General features: G+C 38.5%; 1 protein-coding gene across 1 annotated transcript in view; it reads left to right on the top strand.

The window, feature by feature from the left end:
- The window catches only part of LOC126297730 (WASH complex subunit 1-like), a 69,945-nt gene extending 67,718 nt beyond the window's left edge, over positions 1 to 2,227 (top strand). Inside the window, exon 9 of the mRNA XM_049988871.1 lies at positions 1,632 to 2,227. Within this exon, the coding sequence (XP_049844828.1) occupies positions 1,632 to 1,766 (135 nt within the window). The 3' untranslated portion in view covers positions 1,767 to 2,227. The remainder of the gene's footprint in view (positions 1 to 1,631) is intronic.
- Positions 2,228 to 27,048: the final 24,821 nt, after the last annotated feature.

Here is a 27,048-nt window from a genome sequence, read left to right as displayed (position 1 = left end):
AGAAAATTCATGCCAATGCACCAAAGATAGCCAAGAACTGCTTGTGAATGGAGTCAATGACAGAAAACTTGTTAAAGTAAAAAAAAATCAATATTTGAAAACTGAAACAGAACTAGCCTGCCAGCTTGCACAATAAAGTATTGTGTGGGTAGCATTTGGAAAAGATCAAACACAAAACAGATAATGAAAAGACATGTTACTGGCAGACCAACAGAACCCTAAAGAAGGAAACTGAAGTACTGGTTTTTGCTATTCAAGAACAAGCCATCAAAAGTCATCCTATCAAAGTCAGAATTGAGAAATAATCAGAAGACCCAATCTGCAGCCTCTCCAAAGAGGCTGAGGAAATGACCACAGCTTGAGCTGTTGCGAAAAACTGCTCAGACTGATTACAAGCAGAACAACTATGCTGTGGCACAAATGATCCACTGGAAATTCTGCCAAAATTACCATCTGCCAATGGCAAAGAACTAGTGGAACAATAAGCCAGAAACAGTTGCCAATAACAAACATGCAAAACTACTGTGGGACTTGCGACAGACAGACAGACAGACAGACAGAATGCTGGAACACAGTATGCCATTGATCAAAATTGTGGAGAAAAACAAAGGCTGGGTTATTGACATTCCCATCTGAGGTGAATGGAGAATCGACGAAAAACAACTTTAAAACTTAGCAGATACAAGGACGAGAAAAATCAAACTACAGCAGAATTATGCTGGTATGAACTGGTGAAAGTGGTTCCAATGGTTCTTGGCACACTGGGAACAGTTCCACAAATCTTGATTCTTGAAAAGTATCTGCATTGATAAAATTGCCACTTTATTGAGATATGCATGAATTGTCCACAGATACATCATGTGTTGCTAGGTGCTTGGGAAGTGTCTCACTAGTGATGAAATACAAAGTCCAGTGTAATGATCCTAGTTGCTGTGTTTACTGTTAAGAAATATAGCCAAAGGTCAAACAAATTAAAAAAGAAATAATTTGAAAAATGAAGTGATATGCCACAATGGAAAAAAGTTTGGAAATTAATACTTCCAACCAAACTGTATTGCGTAGTCAGATAATGTATATGCTTACGGTGCCAAGGATATCTACAGAACAACTATAGAATTCACAGAGATGACTGCATGAAAGTTTGTCATATAGTATGCTACAGTGCCTAGTCATTGATATTTTACCAGCTGACAATCATTGGCATAAAAATGAATAGTAGAAGACAAAGTGGTTTTATCAAAACAATATAAATACAGGATTGCCTCTATCCTAGCCAATTCCACACTGTCATAAATGAAAAAAATTTGCCTGATTTCAGCTGATGTTTTTGAGAATTTTTTGACAGTTCACTCAGCAATACTGGTGAAACCTTCTTCCAGTAAAGTGGTTTGAAGTTATCTGTGTTTTCATTCCTTGAATGTTGTCTTAGCATAGTGCCTTAGAATCAATGCAGCTTTCTTTCCTCTTCTATTGCTTTTTATTAGCAATATCCTTTAAGTTTTTTTAAAAAAATTAAAGGTCATTTATGTAAACTGTTTGAAGAAGAAGCAACGAGGGGTTCTTGTTGTTGTCATTGTCTTATGAATTTAATCTTGAATGTATGTTTTATTTTATTTTATTTTTTTGTTTAGGGAATATCTGGTGCAAAAACAGATTCCCCAGCAGCAGGTGTGATGAGTAGGGTATCTGCAATGATCCCGCCTCCAGAAGCAATACCTGATGCGGCTTCAGGAAGTGCAGATTACAATGATGATGACTGGGACTAACTGGAATTTGCATGTAAAAAGCTATAAATCTGTAAATGCTATTTATTACCTAAATTTGATCAAGTTAAATTTACATTTTGAAGATTTATGGAGATATTTAGCAAAATTGTGAAAAATTTATATTTATTGAGTTTGAAATTATTTGTTTCATGTAATCATCGGAAGAAGCTTTATTAAATAGGTTATAGATTCAAAATATTTACAGTATTTTTTTATATATAGATCATGTTAATTTATGATATGTGCATTGTAACATAGCAATTGTTATACAAATCAAGGAAAATTGTTTTTTTGGTTAAAATACCAAGTTGAATTTATACATGATCCAGTTGAATGATGGTGTTGTTAGTCTAAGGAGTGAAGATGGGTGGTGATCAGTGTTAATTTGAAATGTTCTTTATATGTGAATTTTTTTTTTGACTGTTTTCAATGTGACAATGAACAAAACTAATGTATTGGAATTTGGGTTGTTTGATGTATCTGCTTATACAAGCAGTGATGTCCTAGTTTCCTCAATTTGAAAGTCAAGCAAGGTTCATGGAACCTATTTTTGAAATAAAGCTAACTCTGCTGCTGCTGCTCTTAGGATCTCTGAAAATGAAAATAATCACCTTGCTAAGTGTCTAAGAAAGATGGCTTGGGGAGTAGACAGAGCATAAATCTCCCAGGCGTTAGTCAGATATACTACTGATCTGATTTGTATTATCCACTGAGAACATCATACATGAAACTGTTGGATTTTGGGCACTATAATGGAATTTTCAATCTCAATAAACTTCACCAACAGCTGTATACTTAAAGATACTTTTATTTTATTTTATTTTGAAAGCAACCAGTTTCAGCAATTCATTTTGCTATCTTCAGGCCCTATCCACTTTTATCCAAATAAACGAACGTATCGAATAGCTCCATAAAACAATTGGTATCATGAATTCAGATCGTTTTACAAATGCTTCATACGAAGATGTGGCAGCATCTTTTTATGGCACTATACAACAAGTTCGCTTATATGGATAAAAGTATATGGGGCCTGGGGCCCTATTCTATATTGTTCATACCAATTGGTGCAGTAGATTAGTCTTGGTAGTGGTGTATTTTCGGTTTTTTTATTCGAATTGGCTATTCAGTAAGCTTCTGAGAGCTGTTGCCAAATGGTCCTCACGCCAATTCTTCGACACAACTGTACCGAGAGGTTTAAGATTTTGGTATGGCCCTGTCGTTCAATTGTCTGGTTTATTTACACCTATAATTTGTTATTTTAAATATATTCAACAACATTCGCAATGGATTTAGTGATTGTGTTACTAACGAATCACCACAGCACGAGTCTGGTTGGAAAGTGAGTTGAGAAGACTATTTCCTTTGTTAGAAATGTGGTTAGGTTACGTTGTTACTGTGAATGATTACAGTGTACCCAAAAAAAGAAGTTTTCGGTCAAAATCCTCTCAAAATACCTGTTACTTTTATGTAATTAAGACTTTAAAGATCATTAAAAATCAAGACATCGGATCTGCTTATGTATATTACATGAGTGTTAGCTGGAATTACAAGTGATTTCGCGTACTCTTTTCTGCAAATGGTTTACTTATTAATTTTTGAAACATGTTTAAAACTTTTAAGTAACAATGCAAAGGAATTTTGTGAAGTCTGATAGAGGAAACCTTCCAAAATTTTCTGCATTTACAGCTTCTACATCTACATCCATACTCCGCAAGCCACCTGACTGTGTGTGGCAGAGGGTACCCTAAGTACCTCTATCGGTTCTCCCTCCTATTCCAGTCTCGTATTGTTCGTGGAAAGAAGGATTGTCGGTATGCTTCTGTGTGGACTCTAATCTCTCCGATTTTATCCTCATAGTCTCTTCGCGAGATATACGTAGGAGGGAGCAAATATACTGCTTGACTCTTTGGTGAAGGTATGTTCTCAAAACTTCAACAAAAGCCCGCACCGAGCTACAGAGTGTCTCTCCTGCAGAGTCTTCCACTGGAGTTTATCTATCATCTCCGTAACGCTTTCGCGATTACTAAATGATCCTGTAACGAAGCACGCTGCTCTCCGTTGGATGTTCTCTCTCTTCTATCAACCCTATCTGGTACAGATCCCACACTGCTGAGCGGTATTCAAGCAGTGGGCGAACAAGCATACTGTTACATACTTCCTTTGTTTTCAGATTGCATTTCCTTAGGATTCTTCCAATGAATCTGTCTGGCAGCTGCTTTACCGACGGTCAACTTTAGCTAAATGATAAGGGACCTATCTTTTTATGTATTCGCAGCACATTACACTTGTCTACATTGAGATTGAATTGCCATTCCCTGCACCACACGTCAATTCGCTGCAGATCCTCCTGCATTTCAGTACAATTTTCCTTTGTTACAACCTCTCGATACACCACAGCATCATCTGGAAAAAGCCTCAGTGAACTTCCGATGTCATCCACAAGGCCATTTATGTATCTTGTGAATAGCAATGGTCCTATGACACTCCCCTGTGGCACACCCGAAATCACTCGCACTTCAGAAGACTTCTCTCCATTGAGAATGACATGCTGCGTTCTGTTATCTAGGAACTCTTCAATCCAATCACACAATTGGTCTGAGAGTCCATATGCTCTTACTTTGTTCATTAAACGACTGTGGGGAACTGTATTGAACCCCTTGCGGAAGTCAAGAAACACATCATTCTGCAATGAAGTCAACCTGAATTTCTCTTGAATGGAATTACATAAAATGAAGCGTCGACAGTATGCGAGTCATAGTAGCAAAGTTGGTAAGATGTGAACTGCTGTGGCACAGGGCGTAGGTTCATATACTAATGCATGTGAAAATTTTTTTTGCTCTACGTGTTTGCAACACATTCTCAGACTTCGTTAATCATCAAAGTTAAGCATTTTTCTGAAATATTCATTGCAATTTACACGTAAGAGCATGCTTTCTCTTTAACTAGCATCCCCCATTTCATGACTTCCAAATGTTTAAGAAATGAAAGATGAAATTACTGTGTGTGAAACAACTGACAGTGACATTTATACTACTAATTGTCACAAACAATTCGCCATTTTTTTTTTCTTTCGGAATACGTAGCAATTTTCGAGAATGTGGCCAGACATGAATATAAGAGCATAAAGTAAATTATTGTGAATGAAACTAGCAGTAATCGTCTTTATACTCTAGCTTGTGACAAGTATTTATCTGCGATCAAATCCTTAACAACATTAGACAGAGATGCAAATTCCCGGCACAGTATTTTCAGACTATACCACCGTATATGAAACATTTTGATTCATCAGATGCGTGTTATAAACAACAACGAACTTCTATAGCTGCACTCTCCACACGCTCTCGAAAAGGCGATTTTTTAAATTTTGTTTTTGTGAATCAAATCGTTGATGTATCATTTAGGGAAGTAGGCTACTTCATCATTTGGTTCAGTAGGAGGCGAGCTACAACCACATTCTGTGCATCTTCTTATTCTTTGGCTCTCTCTTAATGTTCGTGGAGATGTGTTCTGTCTGTGCAACTAATTGAAGGTAGTTTATTTCCATACACATTTCGCTTCTTTTATCTGTGAAGCATCATCACAAATAAAGGAATCAAAACGTGTATAGCAATAAACCAACTGCCTTCAATTAGTTGCATAGACGGAACGTACGTCTATGAATTTTGAAGCAACTAAGGATCAATGAACACAGAAAAAAATGACAAATTTTTTGTGTGTTTCTACAGATGTATTTGAATATTGTGGTAGTACACTCCATTCGTAACTCATATTCCCAAACGTAAAATCCAAAACAGACTTTGATGTGAATGACAATAAAATGACATAATGTGACATTTATGACAGTTTCCAAAACACAATCAATATTCTGTAGTTATCCTGCATTCATGGAAACCTGTGGTCAGTGAAATTTGAACAGTATTACATACTCTAACCACACTTTTCGGTACTGTGAAGAATGGCACGCCTGTGTCAGCTGCTAGCCACTTAGAGTTTGTGCTGCTGTGGCGCTGCTGTGTGCATGCACGGATCTGAGACAGATTGCTTTTCATTGATTGGTGCAAGGAGAAATGGCATTTCGGTTCGCTAGGACCTTTCGGCATCACTTTTGAAATGCTTACTGAATAATGTTGGGGCTCTGTTTCGAAAACAAGACCATTCAGTGCACTCGAGTACTGAACCGATCAGCAAAATGATGGAAAGGTGTAGAGTAGGACCCCTGGCCATGATGGACAAACAGAGATAATGGGGAGTGTGTGTGTGTGTGTGTGTGTGTGTGTGTGTGTGTGTGTGTGTGTGTGTGTGTGTGTGTGTGAGAGAGATAGAGAGAGAGACAGTCTTGGTGGAATGGAAATAATTTAAGAAGTAAAGCTAAATCCTTTTTCAAAGCTATAGAGTGAATTGTTACCTGTACTCCTTAAATTATTTACATATCTGAAGGGTATATTTGTTCAAATAAAATTGCTACCATTATGCATCCAAGCTGTGCTCATGAAGTAATACACAAAGTCTCAAGATTGGTAGAGGAGATACAAACAATTTTGAGCCAACATATGTTTTACAAACGTTAAACTGCCTGCTGTGAAAAATTATTTCTAATTCTGGTGGTGGTTCCTCCACAAAACGTGCTTGAGTGGCTGTTCAGCCCGAGCAGGTTTACACAATGGTAGGCAGCTGTGTCGGAGGAGGAGACATCATCAGGAATCACTGAGAGCTGATACAATGCACTGTAAGACACAACTGGGACTGTAATCTACAGCAGTTCACACTCAAGTGGTGAACAGTGGCAGTTGGAGCAGTTGGAAGTGGAGAGGTTATGCACAAGACAAGCATCTTAACACTTTGGCAACCAAGTCCTTGCATGATTTGAGCCACAATGCTGAGTTCACGTGGATGCATTTCATATGAGAACACTGTACGGATGTCTCACTACCTGTCCCTTGACAGGCACTGCCTACTGTTGTCAGTTCCTAGGATCATTTCGAAAGAAATATTAGTGAATGGTTTAGCCAATACGTAATTGCACTGACATAATTTCGTGTGTGACTTGTTAGGTTTTATAGTTTGCTGTAATTCTGCTACAAATAGGTTGCATTTGTTGACCAAGAAATTTTGTAAGCGCAAGATGAAGAAATTGCTCAATAAGTCATCTTGCATTTTTTTTGGAAGGATAATTATACTTCCTGCCATCATCTTTTTAAATTTTTGATGTATCAAACAACTGGAGTAAATATGAAAAATAAATCTTGAAGCTTGGCTTTTTTTTTTTTTTTTTTTTTTGTACATATTACTCTAAGACATATTAATTAGATATGTGCCAGTAACACTTTGAATAATGGCATAAATGGCTGGCCTTTTTTTCCCAAAAAGTCTTCTAAGTGGCTGGTCTACGGAGTGTTAATGGCCTGTTGAATGTTCCGGGAGAGAATAATGATCAGGGCACAAACGAAGAAGCATAAGCAGTAATGAATTGTGATAGCAGCTGTAAGGTTCCTTTTCATTGCTCAATTTAATGGTAATTATTCATCTCATGGTTGATAATGGAATGTTTCATCATTAGTATTATTTGATGCTTGTTGATGTGAATTTAATTATTAAGGCTCTCGAGTGGGCATGCCATTTTTCATAACACGAGCAGGTGTGCCGTGCACTTTGTACACATGTATAGAATAGCTTTCTTTATGTTACCAAGGTAAGTCATGTATGATCAAAATCGCAGTTTAATCTTACTTTATTTAAACAACGAGAAAATAAGCTTACATAATATTAGCTAAACCGCTGTTTTATTAAACAATAATGAAATAAATTTTCACTATGACACACTGTTGCCAAGGACAGGTGTTACAGAGACAGTAATGACACACTCAAAGCATTAAGCAGTGTAGTTGCATCAGATCCCAGCCAGTTGCTTATTCAACCACCAATTACCTCGTAGACAACTGCCTCAATGTGGAATTATGCTGCTAGTTCATAACTGGGGTCATTTTTTTGCACAGATCATTAATTTTTTTTTCGCACCTAGCTCACTTTGTATTTTATATTACTGCTACTCACTTGGACGTATGACAACACAATTTATCACTGTGTTACCTGAAGTAAATAATGAAGGAGTAGGTATGGGTTTGCAGTTATGAAACAACAATGGAACTGTGCGAAATAATTTTATTTTTGGTTGGTGCACTTTATACACAGGTGTGCCCACTTCAGGGTTAAGCACAATGGATGGAGAGGCTACTGTTAGTTAATTATATCCTTTGTTGAGAGCTTTTATTGAATTATAGTAAACAAAATCATGTCACTTGATTCGAACAAAACTTCCATTTCCACGAATGCTTCATTTTTGGAGGACATTTGCTACATGCAAATTACTGTTCAATATTCCTTCCAACATGTGACATATCAAATTCAGAACACTACTTGGCTTTTTTTCGATACTATTTCCGACCAAGTGTTTGTGCCCAACTACAATTATAGACTCCTTTTTTAATTACCACTGCATCATGTACTCAAAAACAGTGAACCATAAAACTTGTTGAGCTCAGAGATACTTAGCCATGTAGTGTGTTGTGCTTCACAGAGGCTGCATTTGTTCTATGGGTTGAGATGCCAGAATGGTGACTCCTCATACACAGAAATTTTTGTCCTTAGCTTCCTCATGTGAATGAAAAATCCAAGACAACAAAGTCTGAACAATGCCATGATCGAAAACTCCCAAACTGTCCAAGAAAGATAACAAAATTGTAATAAAGTTCAGTTAACATTAACATTCTGACATTTGTATAATACACTTGTGTGCAAAATTTAGGATGCAAATTACTTTCAGACGATATTATTCCCAACTAACATAACTCAATGAAACATTGACTATACATAGAAAGAACTGCTCCAGTATGTAATGAAAGTAACTGAAAGAAATGCATAATGAGAGGAAGAGGAATGACACAGTTATCCAAAGACAGTAGTTACGCTGAAGTCACTGTGATTTATTATGGTCCCCTGGATATTACAAAAGGTAGAACATTGGTTGATAAGAGGGTGTTTGATGACCATACACAGCAATACGTACTCTGTAGCATGTTTCCATGCTAACCATAAGGTTGGTAACAAGTTCCAATACTCCACCAGCACGGTTGACAACTGCTGGATGGTCACTAGTACATGCGGATGTGCAGCAGTAGGTCTCCTCAATGCATCCCATACATGCTCTGTGGGAACTAAGTCAGTGAAAAGGATAGGCCAGCCTACTCAGCAAATATCCTCCCTTTTCAAGAACTGCTTCACCTGTGCTATTTGATGTGGTCGCACACTTTCATCCACAAAAATGAAGTCAAGGCCAAATTCACCCCTAAAAAGATGTACATCAGGAAGTAGTACATCACAATACTGTTGAATGGCAAGCGTACCATCTTCAAAGATTTGAAAGACAGCATTCCCATGCAAAGTAATGCTTCCCACACCATAACACCTGGACCTAAAAAATGATGGTATTTTACAATGCTCCTTGGTGAATTACATGTTCCCCCTCTCACCTTGTGAAAGTACATCCAGCATTGTCAAAAGTGATCATTTTGATGGCCTTGGTGGTATGGTGTAGGGAGGCATAATGTTGGAGGGGTGTACTGACCTCCAAATCCTTGAACATGGTACACTCATTGGTCATTGTTATTGTGATACTGTACTACTTCCCCATGCATATCTTCTCGGGGTTGCATTTGAGCCTAACTTCTTTTTCATGGACAACAGTGCATGGCGCATTGAACAAAACAATTGAAGGGGCTCTTGGAACATGAGGATATTCAGCAAATGGACTGCCCTGCCCATTCCTCTGACTAAGGCTAAGTGCAAATTGAAATGCGTATAGCACATGTGACGTGACACAACACTACAGTGCGCCGCGCGCGTTCCGCACGTCACACTGGTCCAACGCATATTGCGACACACACACACACACACACACACACACACACACACACACACTCACTCACTCACTCACTTCACACGTGTGTTATCTTTCTCAAATGACTTTACAGAAACTATTCACTGAAAATATTTGATTTTTGCCTTACTTGTAGTGTTATATGTCAGCTTCGTGGTGACGTGCCCATCATCTCGCTAATGGTCATGCGTATTGTGATATACACATTTTAGCAAGCTGCTATGCATAACTCAAAAAGTTTGCAATGAAAAATTGGGGTTGCTATGATTTTGCATTTGGTGCGTATTACACCATATGTTGCTGTGTATGAAATTTAGCTAACATATTGAATTTTTGTTTAGATTTGGGAGGAGGTCTCTATCTGCCTCCGATCTCAAGAAAATGTACACTATGTATTGCATTCACTCTTGCCCTAACGTCCATGGGAATGAAATAATCTTACATCCCTCATATCTCCTAATCTGCTTGAGGTTTTGGACTACTTATAGCACACAAGGAGGACAGTACTTTGCCAGTTCATAAAGACACTGAACTTTTTTTACCTATGATGATATATCAGAAGTTGTAACTTCTATTTTACTTTTTTTCATTTCAGTGACTGTAATTCTTTAAGAGTTATCAACAGCTAGTGAGACGAGAGATTCCTAGTCTGAAAATAAACATGATATTTCTTCTCTTATGTTACCACAAACTGACACAATGATGTTTTTCATAAGCTATTGGGCGCTCTGGTTGCCAATTACTGGTTTAATGAGACACTCTTTTTCAGAATTCTGTCACAATAGCTGCTACAAAGATGAGTTTGTGCAAATTATAGTGCGTTTTGGCAAAAGAAGTACTATCAAACCTGTCAACAAGAGAAATGCGTCTGTTACTCGTAAATTGTGATGCTCCTTCAAATGAGAAAAGGTTAACAATTCACACAAAAATAAATCGCCAATTCGGTTGAATCTCATAACCCATTGTATTTTTAATGCTGAGCAACTGGAATGGAACCTTACCAAAGGGTTTTATTCCTTTTCTTCATCTGAGCAGTATTAAAGTAATGACAAGCATACTCCCACATGAAACTTCCTGGCAGATTAAAACTGTGCGCCTGACCGAGACTCGAACTTGGGACCTTTGCCTTTCGCGGGCAAGTGCTCTACCATCTGAGCTACCGAAGCACGACTCACGCCCGGTACTCACAGCTTTACTTCTGCCTGTACCTCGTCTCCTACCTTCCAAACTTTACAGAAGCTCTCCTGCGAACCTTGCAGAACTAGCACTCCTGAAAGAAAGGATATTGCGGAGACATGGCTTAGCCACAGCCTGGGTGAAGTTTCCAGAATGAGATTTTCACTCTGCAGCGGAGTGAAAATCTCATTCTGGATACTCCCACATGCCTGATGCTGGTTACTCACCTACGCCTTGCCAAACTGACAATGCATGATTCGCGAATAAAATAGTAGTTGTTGATAAAAGTGAATGATTGATACGTGGCACAACACAATGGTCAGTGTATCATCAGCAGCTGAGAATAATGTGTGTAACAGGAATGGGGAAGCTAGCCAAGTGAGCTTTGTGAGAGGAAGAGTTCGCGTAGTTCAAAAAACATTTTCATGAAAGTAGATCTGCCTTTGTCAGCAATACATTTCAACAAAATAAATACATCAAATCACCACACACTTTCACGATACTCATATTTATGGAATAATACTGACCACTGCTTCATTTGTGTAGCCTCTGTCAGCTTCTCGACTGTTTCTAGCTTGCAGTGGAAATGTGATGTCCACATGTACGTAGAATAATGTTTCTTATTAGACTCATATCCACATAATGATAGTGAAACTTATGTACTTCATATCTCAGAAACTTTTTTACCAAGAGCACAAAGGGGTCATGCCCGTGGAAATTATGTCTTTTCGACTTTTTGTAACAGTACCTAGGATACGTCAGCATAATAAGCAGCAAGCAAATAACCTTGTTTTACTTTCCTGCCTTGCTTCTAGATCACATGATTTTATAATAGTCCTTACTTCCTTATTTACTACCCTCACGATGAGTCTTCTGTCCCTTCTTACGATCTGAAAATATTGTGGAGGCAGAAGATATACTTCCAGTGGTTAATGGCGCACCAGTTATTCAACTGTGCATTGTTCTTGACAAAAGAATAAACAAAACAAAAAAGTATGCAGATATATGCAACTGAAAACTATTATGAACTAACGAAAAGATACGGAGTGCTTAAGTGGCGAAACACATAACACTTCTCAAAAACTCAATATACTGTAAGACTGATTTTTCAGACGGGCAATAATTCCACTGCCCATATGTGCTATGCCGAAGTGAGAATATGTCAGGACTACCTTCCCACTCTCCGCATCACCCCTCCTGTGGTGCTCGCGTGAGGTGTGGCGCAAGAAACTGTGCCACAACCACAATGCTGTGAGATCTGGCGCAGGCACGTGTCTTGTTCCCGTCGTGTTGTGACACAATTTGCATGGTCCCATTTGATCCTGTGAAGTTACAAAAATGGGCGCTGCACCGTGCCACACGCACTATACCCATCTCAGTTAGTGCCTAGCCTTAAATCCCATCAAGCACATGTGGGTTACATTGGGGAGATGTAATGCAGCAATTCCACGTGCACTGATGACAGTCTCACAGTTGTGAACTGTGCTGGTGCAGAATTGAAATGCCCTACCACAAGAACTCCTTACCAATCTTGTGGCCAGCATGGGAGCACACTGCAGAGCACGTCCTGCCACCCATGGTGATCACATACTCTGTTAAGAACCACATATTTACATATTTTGCACTGTACAGGGGACCATCGTGACTTGCAGTAACTTCAGTGTAATTATTGTCTTTGAATAAAAGTGTCATTTCTGTTTGTTTCATTACTATTTCCTTCAGTTACCTTCTCTGCTACACAGTAGCAGTTAAGGCTACTTTCACCCTTAAGTTTTGCTCACCAGTGTATGTTGCTTGCCTAATGTAAGTTTATCCAATCCAAGCGAGCAAGTGTTAGTATACGCTGTGGCATTTACAGAATTGAAATACTTGTTTTGTGGTGGATTGTGGAGAAATTATCGTTTGCATCAGTTCTTTTCATGTGTGTCAGTCAATTTTAGTGTACGGATGGATGTGTCCAGTACTAGCAGTAAGCACCGCAGTATGTTCGTAATGTACCTAAGCATAATCTACCATTGTGTAAGGGTGAATGTGTCCAGTATTAACATCACTGCACCACAGAATGTCAGCGAAGCCCTATCCGCAATTGAATCTTGCGTACTAATAACGACAGCAATCATAACAACTACCGAATAATAAACTTACTGTAGGATAGAGTAAAATGTAAATGAAAAGAACTGCCAAAACTTAGCACAGCACATTACTGTAGCATAAAGAAAATGATTAACTTGTTATCAATGGTAAGGACAACATTAACTGTGAACTTGAGTACATCCTTAACTTGTTATCAATGGTAAGGACAAAATTAACTGCGAACTTGAGTACATCCTATGAAAAATGGGCTGTTTAAAGCTGTTTACAATAGATATACTATAATTGTAATCTCACAAAAGATCGTAAACATACCTTAATAGATTATCACAACACTTAATCATAGGTGCAAGTCTAAATAATTGCAATCATAGAAACAGACACAATTCTCCGTAACCTGATTAAATGTATGAAAACTGAAAAATAATCATGTAGGATCTGCAAACTTTTCTACAAGTATTAAAAAAAATGTATCGTTTGAACAATATTAGCATAAACATCCGAAAATTATCTCACATTAAAAGTACTTGTTCACATGAAATAGGGAACAAAACACACACAAGTAATAAAAGCCTACAAAATATTTTACAATTTACAACTTTATATAGAGCACTTGTTCAACACACTGAGAAAACACTAATCACACTGAGTTCTGCTTTTAGTGAACCACAGATATTTTGGATGTAACCCACACATCACCAACAAAACTCCAGTGATCATTGAGGGTAAGAAGGCGCAAAGCAGTAGGGGGCTGGTGTAGCTCTGTGATACATGCCCATTCTCGAGGTACAGAGGGGATTTGGTAGCACCTTTGAACTGTGCTCTGGCAACAGCATGGCATTATGAATGTGAACAACTTCAGGTGAGGCATAAATGCAGGAGTACTCTTCCTGTGCAGGCAGTGGGGATGGCCTGTGGCCATCCCGATGCTTGCACTCCAGCAACACATAAGTGAGGCTATTTGAGCATAGGAGGTAGTGATGAGTCAACCACAGAACATAAGTGTACCTTCTCCGATGGTGCCAAACTGACACGTTAAGACAATATTCAATACATATAAATGAAACACACGTGGTGAATACCTGCCACAAGGCTATCACTAATCTTAACTCTTGGCATGCATTCTTATACAAGAAGAGTCTATATGAGTGGTAATCAGTCTTGGCACTGCCATCCACTAGTGGTGTTCCAGCTTTCGTTGGTCAGCAGGGATTTTAAAAACATTTTCATTAGGCTTTCATAAAGTATTGACAATGTATTTGGTAAGTAATTATTACGTATTTTAACTTGCTGTAGCTCTGCTTTATAAATTGTATAAGGCAAAGTTACTTTCCTGCTTTACAATTCACCAGTATGGTACTGTGGAACCGATCAGCTGTTAGAAACTTTTACTAGCAACAGAGATACAGAAGTGGGCAGGTAAAAAAAGGTTGATTACCTGTGGCCTATATGGCACAACACTTTTATTTTTTTTATATTTTATGAAGCTAACCCAGCCAGACTATTCACATGGAAATGAACACATTAGGGTCAAACAAAAAGAAATGAGCTGGAGACTGTAAAATAAAAACTACCGAACAGATCAAAATGCCACTGCTTCACAGAAGAAGATGTGTTCCCAACAAGAGTGCTGAGACCACCTCACCACTAGAGGCACATGCGTGCACACCCATGTGATGACAGAGTGAGCATGTGCACATGTTGACCATCCACTGCACTCAGTAATGCTGAAAATAGAGAAATAGGGGCCTCAAAAGAAGACCAACGGGGTGTAGTGTGTTTCTTCACAGGGGAAGGAGTGCAAGGAATGGAAATTTGTCGAAGAATTGCATAAGTGTATGAAGAGCACTGAATGTTCATTGCAATTCCAATGCACAATCGGAACTCTGGGGCAATGGCTGTGACTGTAACTCACCAGTCTTCAATACTGAGGGCATCCACATACTGTGTAATGGTATGGGTAATGTGGTGGTGGTTCAGTTCGTGTCATTGGCCAATGATGTCCCCACCTTCTTCGAACTACTTGTGCCATGCCTTGATTCCTGCAGTGGATGAGTAGTGCTCTTTGTACATCTGTGCCATTCTTTGATGAATTTCCATTTTATGCACTCCTTTCACTGTCAGGAAATGTACTACATACCTTTGCTCTTCTTTTGAAGCCTCCATTTCTCTGTTTACAGATTGACCGAGTGCAGTGAATGGTTTATGGGTGCACATGCTCATTCTGATGTCACATGACTGCATACCCATGTCCCTCTAGGGGCAAGTTTCGGGCCTCAGCGTTCTTATAGGGACCGCATCTTCTTCTGTAGGCAATGGCATCATGATCCGTACAGAGGTTTTACATTTTACAGCCTCTGGCTTGTTTCTTTTTGAAAGACCTTAGTAATATACACTATAATACACACACATCAAAAATTCTTGAATGTAAGAAATAAAGCTTGTTGTGGTGAAGAAAGTCCAGCAAAGAAGTGATGGTAAAATGCAACAAATTCTGCATATTCTTCCAAACTTTTTATTATGTTGATACTGTATTCACATTCTGTGGGTCAGATTCAATTACCTTTATGTCCAATCACATTCCAAGAAATCTTATTTGTTTTTTTTTTTTTTTTTTCCAAACTTGGACTTCGCCAAGTTGACAGTGTTCCCAGTTCTCTTACACACATTGAGGACCCAATATATTCTGTCAAGATGTCCCTCCTACAATGCTGGAGCAACTAAAATATCATCAATGTACGTTGTGAAAGGTTTAAGTGGTTCCGGCTCTAATACCTGATCAAGTGCTCTCATAAAAGTGGCAATAATAATAAAATAAAATTCTCACAGTACCCTTTTGCTTCATTCCTGAATGCATGGGATGGCCATACTCACACTCTGATCATTCAGTAATTCCTATATCTAGCATTCTTTGAAGCTCTTTGTCAAAAGATATCATAAGATTTCATTTGAAATGCTTCACGAGGTTCTACTTTTAATCTGCAAACTCATCCTGTTGTCAGTACAGGCTAGGAAGAAAATACATCTTGGTGGTAGTGCAATAAATGGCTCAACCCTTCATTTTGATGCTTGGCAAGTTTGGTTAATTTATTTAATTTCACTTGAATATCTGCAGCAGCTTCATTCATTCACATCATCCCACAATTTCGTGTCATCTTTACCTGGAAACTGCATAATCACAACTCCTGTGTCTTATTTCATGCTAATGCCTTTAAAGCAAATCTTTATCTCTTCCTCCTGATTCTTCACATAAACACACCCTTCTACTAAATATAACTGCCAACATCTTTCTGTCATTCAGTATGTACTGAAAAGACTCCAAATGCTCAAAAATGGACTAACAAAAACTGGATTCGATATTTCAACTGGACTTGGTCTGTCATTGGCTTGCTTAAGTTCTCAACTGTGGTTACAATTTATAGTCCATTTGGTGGAAGAATAGGCATCTTTACATGAGCATTGAGCTTTTGAAATAATTTCTCTGTTACTGCATTCACTTCAAAACAGAATCCAATAACATACCAACATCAGCTCTGCATAATTCTGCTGTAACATGCAGTTTCTCACCATTTATTGCTTTATGTTTTTGCAACATAAACAGTAGGAGACTCCCTTTTGCATTCCAAAAAATACTGAATTAATTTGGAAACATGAAGCCACTTTCATGAAAGACACCTGCATACACACATTGTGGCAGCTGCCGTTTCATTTGTAGTACCAACTAGTGGACCAAGCCTTATGTGCATTCACAAATCTGTACACAGCATCAGTTGTATTGTTTTTACAATGTTTCAAAGATGGTTGAGAAATCCATTTCTGTGTTTGGGTTTGCTCAGCATTCGAAAAATGTGGTATCTGTGTCACAAAAAGCAGTCCTGTAATTAATTCATGTGAACTGATTGCATTTCTTTCTTTTCATATTCCTATGGTATTAAATATTTTATACACTTTTATTCGCATACTGTCTAATGCTATACAGAGCACATTCATGATGATTTTACCTCTGATTCAATTTTTGGGATATACTACACGTGAATCATCTTCTACAGAATTATAGTCATATTTGAATATTGCTTCCTATTTTTTGAATTTGAGTTAATTTTCCTTTGTGACAAACTGTATAAAACAAAACAGGAAACTGACTGTGCTGTTCCAATTTATTTATATGAATAAGTAAGAGACACAATGACTGCTTCAAAAATCCATATAAAAAGAACTATTTGAAAGATCAAGTTTACTTTCATCTTGCATTATTATGCTGGTACCAACATAACAAAAAACAAAATTTAATTGACATTAATGCCATCTCTGTGCCAGGTCTAAAAAAAATTTCCTTGTGAGTGTAAATAACTCAAATTGCCAATTATCTGCAGCTTGTTGCACTGTTCCTGACCCGACCTGATAAAGTATGTTAAAACAGTTAAATCAGTGGTTGATGGAAATCCTCCCTCAGTTTTTTACTGAAAATTGGTTGACATGAATGTTTTCTGACTCGTGGAATGAAGCCATTGTACTGCCACTATTATAACAAGAAAGGACTGTACTTACTCGGAAATGGTTAGGAGCACATGATACCTACTGTGGGTTCTTGAAACCCAGTCACTAGTAAGTCACTTTATGTGTGGGTTTATAGATTACCACTCCACTGTCAGTCACCTTTCTCAACTGTAACTGGCAATTCAACAAGCTTCCCCAAGCAAACAAAACCTTGTAAGTGTATTCCTTGATCTGGATAAAGGCTACCTGCTTGGATCCATAACATTCTGCTGTAGCTCCACAATTGGGATTTTTGTATAAATCTCCCCATCCACATGCCACCATATGGTGCTCATATGGTACTCATTCCCTTCCCTGTTGCACTTCTCTTATTTTGTCTTTGCAGTCCTTATGTGAGATATGCATTGGTGGCGGTAGAATCATAATGCAATCTGTTGCAAATGCCGGTTCTCTAAACTTTCTCAATAGTGTTTTGCAAAAGGAACATCTTTTTCCCTCCAGGGATTACCATCTGAGTTCACGGAGCATTTCTGTAATACTCTCTTGTTAATCAAACCTACCAGTAACAAATCTAGCAGCATACCTCTGAACTGCTTCATCTTACTTTAATCTGACTTGGTGGGGATCCCAAACATTTGAACATCAATCAAGAAAGGGTCACATAAATGTTCTGCACATAGTCTCCTTTAGATACGAGCTAAACTTTTGTGGAATTCTCGCAATAAGCTGAAGTCAACCATTTGCCTTCCCTACAACTGAACTTATGTGCTCCTTCCATTTTGTATGGCTTTTCAATGTTAGGCATAGATGTTTGTTTAGTATGACTGTCAAGCAGGACACCACTAATGCTGTATTCTAATACTACAGGATTGTTTCCCCTACACATCTACATTAAGTTACATTTTCCACATTTAGAGCAAGCTGCCATACATCACACCAAATAGAAACTGTCCACATCATCCTCTATCCTCCTACAGTCGCCACTTTCCAGTACACTACAGTATCATCAACAAACAATCGCAGCTTGCTTCTTATCCTACCTGTCAGATCGTTTATGCAAATAAAGAACAAGAGTAGTCCTATACACTTCCCTGGGGCACTGTGTCAAATGCTTCCCTGTAAGTTAAGAATATGGAAACTGCCTGTTGCCCTTCATCCATTGTTCACAGGATACCATGAGGGAAAAGGACAAGCTCAGTTTTGTATGAGTGATGCTTTCCAAATTCATGCTGATTTTTTAACAGACTCTTTTCTGTCTCAATGAAATTTATTATATGAGGGCTGACTGAAAAGTAATGCCTCCACCTTCGTAACTCTTCAACAGCTGGCAGCATGGGTACACGGCAGGTAATCGCTTGTTCCATAGCCTCTTTCTACAGCTCTAATTGGCGGGAAGCCTTAACATTGAATGTTTGTGTTGTTACAGTGTAAAGAATAGAACCCTGTCCAGATGGTCAGTCAAAGCGATTTAAGCAATGTCCAGTCATTGAATTCTTGACAGCAGAAGGCATCACCCCATAGGAGAGTCATCAGAGAATGAAAGCAGTTTATGGTGATTGTGTTGATGTGAGTACTGTGCGTCGTTGGCCAAGTAAGTTTACAGATGTTGAGGCGGGAACATCTGACCTGCGTGACAAACAAAAAGTTGGATGTCCTGTGTCAGCAACCACCAAGTTTCACAAGCAAAATGTTGACAGATTGATTCAGGACGAACGTCATCCACTCAAGAAAGAAATTGCAAGCACAGTCGGCATTTCACAATGATGTGTGGGTCACATTATTGCTTTGCTTGGCTATTGGATGATCTGTGTACGATGGGTACCCTGGATGCTGACTCCTGAAATGAAAGTGCACAGACTTGAAATTTGCCAGGAACTCCTCTCGCATTACGAGAGTGGGGTTGACGTCTTTCTCCATTCAATTGTGACAGGAGACGAAACGTGAGTACACCATTACGACCCAGAGACAAATCATCAGTCTATGAAATATTGACATGAAGACTCGCCCCAGAAAAGGAAATTCAAGATGCAGCCCTCAGCTGGAAAAATCATGGCCACTGTGTTCTGGGACACAGATGGTGTTATCCATGTTGATTTCCTTGATCATGGAACAACAATAAATTCAGATCGTTACATCACAATGCTGCAAACTCTGAAATAATGGCTAACAAGGGTCTGAAAGGAAAAGAGAAATGTTTTCTGCAGCATGCCAATGCCAAACCGTACACTTCATGTGCCACCACAGCAGAACTTCAGAGACTGAATCTCACCACTGTACAGCATCCTCCATACAGTCCAGATTTAGCACCGTCTGACATCCATCTGTTCCTGAAAATGAAAGACAATCTGCAGGGACATCATTATGCTTGAGATGAAGACGTTGAGAGAACTGTTTGACTGTGGTTGCGGAAACAGATTGTCAACTTCTTACATGACACCTTCAGAAAACTTGTTCATCGTTGGCAGAAATGTATCCAATTGGCTGGTGGTTATGTGGAAAAGTGAATATTGGTAATTAAAGATCACATTCTAAGGATTATTTCTGCATTTAATTTATTAAAATATTCCCACCCAAACCCAATTAACGAAGGCGGAGGCATTACCTGTCATTCAACCCTCGTATTTGAAGTTAGAATATTTTGAAGATTCTGCAGCAAACTGACATTAAGGATAATGGTCCATATTTTTTTTAGGTCTGTGGTTTGCCCATCTTATACACAGGAGGATAAATGCAAGTCAAGTAAGAGGCCAATGCTGAAGTGTACTCTACGTAAAACCAAATTGGGATTCATCCAGACCCGGCAACTACTATTTTTTCAACTCTTTCAGTTGCTTCTCAATGCCAGGGATGCCTATTTCTATGCTCTCCATATGGGAGCTTGTATGGCAGTTGAATGGTGAAATGTCTCCTCTGTGCGAATATTTTTTTAAATAGGAAATTCAAAACTTGAGGCTTTCCTTCTGCTGTCTTCTACTGCCACACCAGACTGGCCCACGAGTGACTGTATAGAAACCTTCACCTCAGGGATTTTATGTAGACCACAAATTTTTGAGGATTCTCTGCAAAATCTTTTGCTAAAGTATGACAGTGAAAGTTGTTACACATTTGGCACATTGATGTTTTAACAGAAACACAAATTTCTTCTAACTTTTGAACGTCAACATTTCTGCATTCTTTTTTGAACTGAGGGTGCAACATTCTCAGTTTTCTGAGCATTTTCCAAATTTGGTATTAAACCACACATGCATCCCATGATTTATAGTTGTCAATAACGCCTCTATATATCTGTAACACTGAAACTAAATTATGTCCATTCATTGTCTAAACAGGATGCTAACAACATTTTATCTGCTTTTTCCTGAGTGAAAAATCTCCTAGCCTTCTCAAGGGGTTTATTAACTTTAGTAACCATCACAGCTATAATACCTTGATCACTAATCCCTGTCTCTGTACTGACACAGTAAATAAGGTCAGACCTGTTTGTATCTACAATGTCTAAAATATTTCCAGTGCATGGAAGTAGTGGAACTAGTTGCTCAAGACAGTTTTCAGAGAAAGCATATGGTCCTTTCTACCAAAAAGAATTTTTAGATACTAAGAAGGCAACATCATATCGTAATTTTTTAAATATTTTTGTCCACAGCCAAAATAAATTTATATAATGACAATAATCTGCCACAAAGGCTGTTATAATGTGGATTTGAATATCCTCCTGTTTAGTCTTTCCACTACTGCACAGTTTTGGCTGTGTAGCCATTCTCAAGTGTCAGGCATAACCCATCAAATGGACATATTTGAGTTACTGTCAAAATTTATGTTGGGCATTCATTCTAAAACACTTGATACCATGTAGCTAATTTTAAAGTCCAGCCCCCAACTGCATTTTAACAGTGTATGATCAACATAATTGTTGTCTGTAACCCACAAGACACCTGAAAATGGCTGCACAGTCAAAAGTGTGGAGTTGTGAAAAATACATCAGAGGCCTTGGGGAGAAGGCCAAACACACCATCTCCAATTCTATTAAGCCTCTGTGCAGACTCAAGTACAATGTGAATGCTAGATTTATGGATCAGAAGACCTTTCTAACTCAAAATAGTAGATGCAATGCAGCCCGAGAGAATTAGCTTATAAATTGTGGCTTATATCAAGTCCAATTACTAGCACACGTGCTGAAGCTGGTGAGCACCAACTGCTCACACGACAGCTTCTGCTTGTGGTGCAGCAAAGCATATAGGGCCTTGTCTGCTCCAAAATTGCCAGCATCTGTTTCCAGTGCCTGACAACCACTGGAACGTTTATTTGACAACTGTTTGCTGACATAAAGTCATTTGGGATTTGTGTGAGGAAGAGAACCTTGAGGTTCTTCAGTTTGATGGAATTAAGGTCCAAAGCCAGAACTGGGGTAAAAAATCCCTTTGGCTACTAAAGTGTCTCAGTGTAATTTTGGAGTAATTGGGGGGAGGCAGGAAGTTCTGTACCACAAATTACATATTTAACTATAAATTTTACAAGATCTAAAACTGACAATGAGACCTTATTTGTGTTTATGCTGATGGGCCGAAGCAGGGGCTTTACTGACTGCCCAGTTGTGTTCCTCAAATGTGTCCTCAGGATAGGACCTGGAAGGCAATTTTCTGTCCACTATACATAAGTGTTTTCTACACAGAGAGCATTAGAATGGATGAGATGACCTCATAACAAGATATTCCTAATATGCTCTGATTCTCAAAACTGCCCTCTTACCACTAGGCAGATGTGCTCAGCAGACAGTCCACTCACCTTTCTCTGGCAAAAGTGGGGTACCAGCACACCAAGGCATGTAGGAATTTGAGGGAATTAAATTGCTCATATAACTGCCAGCTCTCCTGCTTTCACTTATTCAGTGCTTCTGTGAGCAGGCACTACATACGTGCCCAGGAGGGCCACTTGATGGTGGCAGAGTCAGTGGATGGAAGTGAGGGGCAATAAGCTGTGATCAGTGAAATCCACAATGTGACTGTTGCTTGCCTCCTTACAGCCAAGGCCAGCAGAAGTAGTCTTGATGTAGTGAACAGTGGGACACTAACCACTGACACATGATTTTTTCCTATAACAGGAGAGCCCACCAGTGTGTGAAATGAGTGGAAGACGTGTGTCTATTCACCGTATTTTATTTGTGTGTGTTTTATTTTGTGATCAGTGGGCTAGTATGTGTCTTCCACAGGACCTGCGCACTATTTTAAATGACTGCCCGCACATTCCTAAAATATTAGGAGGAAGATTTTGGCATATTACAGAGTAGTTGGGTCACCCATTCTTGTTAAGTGTTTACCCAGTCACAGTATATGGCCCTTTTTAAATGTATACATCTTCTTGTTTTATAGTGGCTTTTATCAACAGTTATTCTGGATTCTTTTTATCTGTGTTATTGCTTTTGATGATCTTCTTTAGGTCAATATTGTATTTTGAATCCTGTCTGCTGTGTTCATATGGTGTTCAGTTTTAGACATTGTACTTTTAATTGATTTTCACCACATTTGTCACTATTTAGAATCTTATCAAATTCTCTAACCTGAATTTTTTTAGCTTCTAGCAGCGGTTCTCAGCTCCAGGTATTGAGCAACAAGCTGGACAACAATGCCAGCTTGTCATTCTTCATTGGTTGTTAGAAAATAGACATGTTAACCAGCTTCCCCTCCATGATATAATAGTTACAAGAAAGTGTGCAAAAGTGCAAATTTAACTTAGCAAATAAGTGAGTCAGAACATGATATTCTTTTACAAAATTCAACAATCTTATCAGCATGACCCTACAAAAACTGGTATATTTTTGTGTTGCAGAAACTCCAACTCCGTTACTTGTCCCATAGTTTGAAATGGTGCACCATTATCATTTGTGTTTTGAAATTAATTGTTGTATATAAGGTACAATGTAACCATCTTTGACTGCTGATGTTTCATTTAGGTGGTGACTATTATTTCACTATTATTGGGCTCACAGTTCTGTTACTTTACATGACAAGACAGGCACAGGTTTCCTGTAATTACATAGTGAAATTTAGTCTTCACCAATGAGTGGTAATACAGAAAGAAAACCAACAAACTTCAGAATTTCATGGAGTTAAGATGCAAATCTGGAAATCACAATTATTCATCCTGTGAAAATTAAGTCTAACAGAGATGCAAGGAGGGGGGCAGGGAGGGGAGGCTTGGAAACTACGAAGAACTGAACACACCACAGACAGATTTACATAGGAGTATCGGCTGCTGCTGCAGGTTTCCTGACAAAGTACTTTATTAGCACAGAGAATTCCTTAACTTCCAGAGGCACGGAATCCAATTGCAGCAGTGGCACTCCTCCGACTACTAACATATTAACCAAGCTATATATTGTGCAGTTTTCAAAAGTTTTGTGATGGGGGTTTTCAAGTAAATAATTCATAAAAATGTGATTCTTTAAATTTTTAGCAATAAATATTTATATAATAAAGATAGCTAGAGCAGAGAAGATATTTTTTATAATTATATCAGCTGCATATGGTAATACAACAAGGACGTTAGTATGCTGTGACTTTCCATATTAGAAAAAAATATTTTAAGTAGAAAAAAATTATTTTTTTCCATTTTCTTCCTAAATTTGTAACTTAAAAGAAAGTCCATAAGCGTGTGCATGTCAACTAAATTTCAACATATAAAGACAGTGCTTTAAAGCAAAACGTCTGCCAGGTCTCCAATTCTTTTGGTTTATTAGTTATATTTCTTTTTAGTTCTCTGCTGTTTTAAGTGTTATTTACAAAAGATACATTTTTAAAGGGCAGTACCATTTACAAAAACCAAGACAAAATGAAAATATTTTATTTCTTAACATATATGATTCAGAAGTCTAACACAGATTTTTTCCAGAGAAATTCATGATCATGAATTGACACATTTTGTACGATTTAAGACAAAATTACCCTGATAACAAAGAAGTAGAGTAGCTTAGTGAGTACCAAACTACAAACCCACAGGTATCGTGTTTGATCCCCAGTCAATCCTAAGATATTTATCTGTCACTTATCACTTCTGGCAATGTTTGTTGATGTGAGAAATGCTGAGTTGCACCATAGTTTGAAATCCATGTTAAACTGTAGCTTCCCCTATAACTGGCTAGGTAAGTCTGTTTAAAGGTCGCAATGGCAAACCACCTCCAACAGGATTGTGCCCAGTAAAGCACTGTGGCATTCAAATCAGTCTTCAGACTGATGACTGCTTTACTACAAAGAAGGATTAATGAAATTTAAGGGAATTTCCAAACAGGAATAAAACACCAGGACAAACAGATACCAGTACTAAGGTTTGCAGAGTTATAGCTTTCTGGCCAAAAGTAAGTGAATCTTAAAATAAATTTACATTGGAATCAGCAGACTACAAAAATTGTGCTAACCATAAAGAAGAAAACAGATTAGTGATCTGTGAGAAATGAAAGTTGAGGAACACACATAGATGATGAACCATAATCATTGACTACAAAGGAAGCAAGTGGAATCACACAAAAAACTAATATTCTCATTATAACTTATTGTCAGACACACACTGTGTGATATGGGAACAATGTCAGTACTGTATGTACTAATGCAAGGCAAACCACTACAGCATGCTCACGTGCACCACAAGCATTCAGTCAGTTAGTTTCTGTGGTTGACAGAAGACGATGGAGTACGGAAATTATGATTTGACAGTTATGGTTCAGGAACATCAGAATTCTGCTGCTGCTGCCTGTATGCGCTATGTTTTCCTGGGAGATGACATCCCAGTTCCCAAACATTTGTGTCACCAACTCATTGTCTCAGGGAAACAGGTTGCTATACACCAGTGATGCTCAATGCCAGTACTCTGTGATTTCGTAGGACAGTTGCAGTAGAGAAGGCAATTCTGCATTTTGTGGAACACACATCAAATAGTATACTTGGAGATCAGCTGCCCATCATCAACTGTCACAGTAGTCTGTGTGAAAACAGTATATGAACAATTACTGTGTCCCTCCCATGGGCAACCACTACAGAAGCTGAACCCCAATTCTGATTTACAATGCTGTAGAATATTCAGTGATTCACTGCTGAACTAACACACCACATATTAACAATTTCTCGGCAGAGAATTGGCAATGACAAAGCAAGAATTACCAGACATTGCATTTTCAGTCAACTCAATTACCATGTGTAGGTTGAAGAAAATCCACATGCCACCTTGGATGTCCATACCTAGAATCAGTTTTTCATCATCATTTTTAGGCAGGAATCACTGGTGACATCCTACTTAGACTATTTCAACTACCTAGATGACTACAAGGTGTCAACTACTTGCAGTTCCTTCAGATCATTCTTCCTAATCCACTGGAGGATGTTCTGCTGGCAATATGATAGAACATGTGTCTGCTTCATGATGGAGTCCCTGCACAGCATCAGCAAGTTGTGGCTCACCACTGGAATGAAAATTATGAAGGAAGATGAACTGGATGTCACAGACCTGCTGTATGGCTACCATGATCCTCTGATTTCATACATAGTGACTTCCAGTTGTGGGGTGACATAAAAAAGTTTGTGTTCTTCCAGTGGCACAATACAAAACAACATCTGTGGAATGCAATAGTGATGGCTGCAAATACAGTTCAGGGTACACCACACATTTTCCAACGTGCTCCCAGTCATGGCGTAGAAGGGCAGAGCTGTGTTCTGAATACAACTGTGGGCACTTTGATTACCTCCTGCAGGTGCTCTGAACATCCTGTAAGTGTGAAATGTAATCTATGAGTATGAAGAATGCAATAACTCTGTAACTGTCTTCTTCTGTTTCTGAGTGTTCCTGGCAATAAGTTGTAATGACACTTTTAGTTTATGGTTTCGTGTGGATTGCACTGGCAACCTTCATAGTCAAAAATTATGAGCCACCCTGTATAATTTTAAAAAAGTGAAATGATATTAGAAACCACAATTCACAAAATAAGAAATGTGGCAGACTACAGGAGGACATTTTTGCAGGCAACAAAACCTTTTATCAATTAAAGGGCCACACTGACATTGAATATTGATACAGAACTAAGATAGAGTTTCTGCAGCTCAGTGTTTAATGGCAATGAAATGTTGTCCACAGGAAAAAAACCGACAGGAAATACACTGTGACAAAAGTCATGGGATACCTCCTAATATCATGTTGGACCTCCTTTTTCCTGGAGTAGTGCAGAAACTCAACATGGCATGGACTCAACAAGTCATTGGAAGTCCCCTGTAAAAATATTAAGCCATGCTACCTCTACAGGCATACATAACTGCGAAAGTGTTGCCAGTGCAGGATTTTGTGCATGAACTGATCACTTGATTATGTTCCATAAATGTTCAAAGGGATTCACGTCAGGTGATCTGGGTGGCCAAATCATTTGTTCGTATCGTCCAGAATGTGGCCAGGTGACATGGCACACTGTCATACATGATTCCATATCGTTTGGAAACATGAAGTTCACAAATGGCTGCAAATGTTCTCCAAGTAGCTGAACATGACCATTTCAAGTCAATAGTTGGTTCAGTTGGACCACAGGACCCAGCCTTTTACATGTAAACACACCCC

This window comes from Schistocerca gregaria, chromosome X (assembly GCF_023897955.1).
Source record: "Schistocerca gregaria isolate iqSchGreg1 chromosome X, iqSchGreg1.2, whole genome shotgun sequence".
Taxonomy (NCBI): domain Eukaryota; kingdom Metazoa; phylum Arthropoda; class Insecta; order Orthoptera; family Acrididae; genus Schistocerca; species Schistocerca gregaria.
Note: the sequence above shows the minus strand (reverse complement) of the source record. Positions and strands in the feature narration are given on the sequence as shown.